General features: G+C 33.8%; 1 protein-coding gene across 2 annotated transcripts in view; it reads right to left on the bottom strand.

Annotated features, from left to right (window-relative positions):
* PIGK (phosphatidylinositol glycan anchor biosynthesis class K) overlaps positions 1 to 4,782 on the bottom strand; it is a 143,097-nt gene that overhangs the window by 89,733 nt on the left and 48,582 nt on the right. For both annotated transcript variants that reach the window (XM_017877406.1, XM_017877405.1), the window contains exons 6-8: positions 2,992 to 3,088; positions 764 to 881; positions 457 to 567 (exon numbers count right to left, since the gene is read on the bottom strand). In XM_017877406.1, coding sequence (XP_017732895.1) covers positions 457 to 567; positions 764 to 881; positions 2,992 to 3,088 — 326 coding nt within the window. The remainder of the gene's footprint in view (positions 1 to 456; positions 568 to 763; positions 882 to 2,991; positions 3,089 to 4,782) is intronic.

The following is a 4,782-nucleotide window of genomic DNA, read 5'->3' as shown; positions in this document are numbered from 1 at the left end:
ATAATAATAAAAAAATAAAATAAATAAATAAATAAATAAATAAATTAGTAAGGTCTATAAAAGACTGTGGTAAATGTTACCAAGGAGAAACAAAGGTCTACGGAGGCTCTGAAGAAAAAACAAGAAATTCCCACAGGGAAGAATTCGGGGAGATTTCCTGAAGGAGATACAATCTGAGGTGGCCCCTGAAGAATACGTAGAATTTCAAAAGGTGAATCTAAAAAAAGTACGTTTCTGGTAAGGAAAAGAAAATGAGTAAAGGAAAACATCAGGCCTCTTGTAGTAGAAAGACAGAGAAATGCTAATACACAGGTAAAAGGTAGATATCAAACAGTTTTAAAAGCTATAATTCAACACAAAAGACAGTATCCTCTAGGAGTACAGGGAATAATACACTTCTTTTCACATTAAGGTTAGCATACCTATGTGCTATAATCAAATCAAGTGAATACTTACAAGGTCATTCATATTAGTTTGGCTAGCTGGGTTAATTTCTTCCAAAAATTCCAAGACATAAAATGTGTATCTATCCATAAGATGGACTCCAATTGCAGGATCTGGTTGATGCTATGAAAAGGTGAAAAAAAGTATTTTTAACAGTGTCATTATAACAAAATGTTTTAAATGTAACCAAAATTTCCTTCTAATGTATTAGTCTAAGAAAGAACAGATACATTCATAAAGCATTTAAAGCATTTAATTGGTTTCAGAAGTAGCTGCACATTCCAAAGACACAGTTTACAAATGGGAAAAATGCACATACCGAGAGTGAATCTTCTCCCACTTGGCTACTAGCTAGAGCCATTATGTTAGGAGAATAAAATCGCTCATACATGGATGCTCCTTGGCAAGTATCAATAATAAATAGTAGCTCATTGTAGCTGAAAGAAAAGTGATAACATCTTTGACAAGGATAATGCTGTAAATCATACACTAATATTTCTATAATACTTTCATAAGACGTTTAAATCATATGTTAGTCATTTCATTAGCTAAAAGTTTTCAGCAGAAATCCCAACAGAAATTTGACCTTAGAAAACTTAAAGGTATAAATTTGTCCAAGGAAACCACAGCGAGTATTGCTTGTGCCCAAGGTGGCTGTCCCAGCTCTTTTCCCTCTCCCTTGTCTATGCCATATAATTCAGAATCTAAATGAATAGTCCATTCAACAAGCACTTATTTGGCACCCATGCTGTCCTAGAAATTGAGCTAGGTTCAGAAAAAGAAGTATGAATTAGTAACTATACTAAAAGAGCATAAACTCTAAGTGAAAGACAAACACATAACTAATTTGGAATGTGATGAGTACTACAAATATATGTTGAGTGCCTACAGTGTGCCTGATATTATGCTGGAGATACAATAGTCCCTGCCCTCTTACAGCCTAGAGTCTAACAAAATCAAACTGTTGAATGAACACTGAGAAAGGACTAAGGAGAACTGCAAAGAAAAGCAGATCAGAGAAAGGTGATGCCCAATATGGGCAATGAAGGGTGTTATTTTGTATTTCAGAGAAAAGAAGATAACATTCCAGCAGAGGGAAAAGCACATAATGTAAAAAAGTGTAAGTGCTTGCAAACAGATCTATGTAGCTAGGATTTAAAGTAAATTTGGGAGAATGGAGTGAAATTGGTTTCAAAAAGCTAGAGTAGGAACAATTTGTAAAGGATACCATATGAAGTCTGAATCTTATCCTGAAGTGTGGAGAAACCATGAAAGGTTTTTGTTTTTGTTGTCGTTTTAATGAAAGAATAATATAATCAGGTATCTATTGCACAATAAGCTGCCTAGCTGGCAAAAGTTAAAGTAGAGAGGAGACATGTTTTCTGGGAAGTTTTTTCTCAGACACTGGGTCTAGGTAAACAGCTAACATGGAACCTAGAAAACAAAGCATTGAATCTTGAACCACAATATCATCCAAGAAAGTGATAGGAGGCACAATTAATATGACACATTTGTTCTGTGGCAAAACATGTGGAGGCTCCTATGCATTAGAAACATCCAAAGTTAGGAGAGGTTGTGGAGTAAACAAGAGAGCAAGCTCTAGGACTGAACCATTTGGGCATGAATCCTAGCTGTGTCAAGTTTGGCAAGTTACTACTAGCTGTGTAAAGTTTGGCAAGTTATTGAATCTTTCTGTGCCTAAGTTCACTCATTTGTAAAAAGGGAATAGTAATAGAATCTAGCCCATAGAGTTGTAAAATTAAATGAGACAATAGATGTAAAATACAGTATGTAGCACCCAGTATGCATTCTCTAACTGTAAGCTATGAATAGGACATAATCAGTGCCCAGTAAAAGCTTCCTCTTCAACACTTCTACACATTGCTTATGCTTTTCTTTTAACATTACAGTATTTATTTTGTAGCATCGTTGTGTACATATTTCTCTTTTCCATTAGATTGTAAACACTTTGAAGGCATCATATTCCACTTCCTGCCATAGGAACAGAAGATAGCCTGTAAGTATTTATTGAAAGTAATCAAGTTAAAAGTTCTTTCACTTACAGTCATATGTATGACAGTTTCCAACTAAAGAGATGCTTAGCAAGGGTTACTAACAATCATCCTTAATGTGAGTTAAGTTACAAATTTTATGCTAACCGTAATTTCAGTAATTTTTTTCCATAGAAGAAATATGGCTATCACATTAGGGACCAAAGAATGAGCTAGAAAGAACAAGTACAAGTTGAAACATACACAATGTTCATAATCTCCATAATAATAGGTAACTTGGTTGGAGGGGCACTTACTTCCTCTAAAAAAGGTGCTAAATAAGAAGAGATGGAATCTTAAAAGGTTAACTATTTCATGTTACTGAATAACTCTCAGTTTTCTTTTAAAACAACCCAGTTCAATGGAAATAACAAATGTAAATTTAAAAGAGTCAAAGAAATTGTCAAAATAAGTTAAAAATCTTATAAAATAAAAAACAAACCTACTAACCATGTGAAAATTAGGTATGAATATAGCTTATGAACTTGCTAATTACCGTCTTTTCTGCCACATTTGTTCAAAAGCATCCGCAAGTTCTATGTTGGTAATTTCTTCAGAATCTTGAAATTTTAAGAAACCATTTCCACCATGTCCTTGTATAAAGAGTAAAAAAGATCAATAGATATATTTTTTAATGCAAACTACATATATCTAGACATATACACTTACTTCATTCATTACTTTTTGACATCACTTGTTATTTTATACTCTAAAATATATACTATGTAAACAAACAAATTGAATTTTCTACTATGCCAATTAAAAAGAGAATGATAGACTATATAAAATAGCAGATACAATATCTTTAAGAGGGTTTCTAATATTCAATTCCAGAAACCTGTATTTATGCTCTTCCATTGGCTCCATTATTATATCAGAAATGAGTTTCCATTCATAAACATGTTTCAAATATCAGGCAAACATTTTTGGTGAGAAAGAAGCTGGAGACACTAGCTAGTCCCACATTTTTACTACAAGAGGTGGACCAGAAGATTGTGCTATTTGTATGCAATCTAGAGGCAGGCTGTCTGGATTCAAATGGTAGCTATGCCATGTTAGTTTAGGAAAATAATTTAATCTTTCTACGTCTCAGCTTCCTCAGCCATAAAGTGAGAAATGTATTTGTAACACTATCATTAGCTTACTTATACAGTTCCTTTGAACAGGTTTTTAAAAGGTGCTTTTCACTGGGCATGACAGTAGGAAAAAAAAAAAAACAGTCTCCCCACCTTCCTCCTGGATATATGCAGCCCTGCAAGCTTACAAGTGGTTAGTTGACTATGCCTTTGTGGGAGAAACAAGTATTCCTCCCTCCCATTAGAATATAACCCTGTGGTAGGGCAGATTGCTTAGTGTAAGCACATACTAGATTTCAGTTCCCACTTAACTCCCTGGCCAGATTCTTGGGTGCACTACACAACCCACACAACCACATACAGCAACCTTGAATATCGGCACCTAAGTCAATGCACTGTTGTGAGAATGAAATGAGTTAATAGCCACAATGATTTAGAATACTGCCTGACGTATACTATGCCTCCATAAATATTATTATCATATTATCATAATTATCAACCCTTTTTTTCTCTTACAGACCCTGGCAACCTTCTACAAAAGAGCAGGCAGTAAATATTTTTGGTTTGTGAGTCATATTGTCTCCAGCACAACTACTGAACTCTGCTGTCATAGTGTGGAAGCAGTCATAGAAACTGTGAAAATCAAATGGAAGCAACCATGTTTCAATAAAACTTCCAAAACAGGCAGCCAGTTCACAGGCCACAGTTTATCAAATCCTATCTTAAACTACTGGAATTTGTTCTAAGCCTGCAGTTATCCTGAAATTCCTGAAAGAGTACCAACAGAATCAGGAAACAAACAAAAAATAATAACAATAAATCCTTTCGTTTAATACATCAAATAAAGCTAACCTACAAAAAACTGCACTTCACCTTGTTTGCCACAAAAGCTTGAAAATTCCTTGTAATTTTCAGAAAAAGTAAAATAAAATTTTTCCTGGCTTCATTAACTCTATTGAGTTAATTTATAAAGTTTATAAATTAAGTCTTAAAAGTTATAAATAAATGCAACATGATAGAGAAAAGCCACTAAGTAGGGGTCATTAACTATCTTGTCATGTGATATCTAAGAATTATTCTATACCTGTTTTATCATCAGTTGAATGGACCCTCCAAAAAATTTATAGAACACCTTTTGATTAACATTCATATTTACCGAATACTACTATTAGACAGGCAACTGGTGATTAAAAAAAAAAAAAAAAAAAAAA

This window comes from Rhinopithecus bieti, unplaced genomic scaffold, assembly GCF_001698545.2.
Source record: "Rhinopithecus bieti isolate Rb0 unplaced genomic scaffold, ASM169854v2 scaffold_10654, whole genome shotgun sequence".
NCBI lineage: Eukaryota > Metazoa > Chordata > Mammalia > Primates > Cercopithecidae > Rhinopithecus > Rhinopithecus bieti.
The sequence above is the reverse complement of the archived record's forward strand: the minus strand, read 5'-3'. Positions and strand labels throughout refer to the sequence as shown.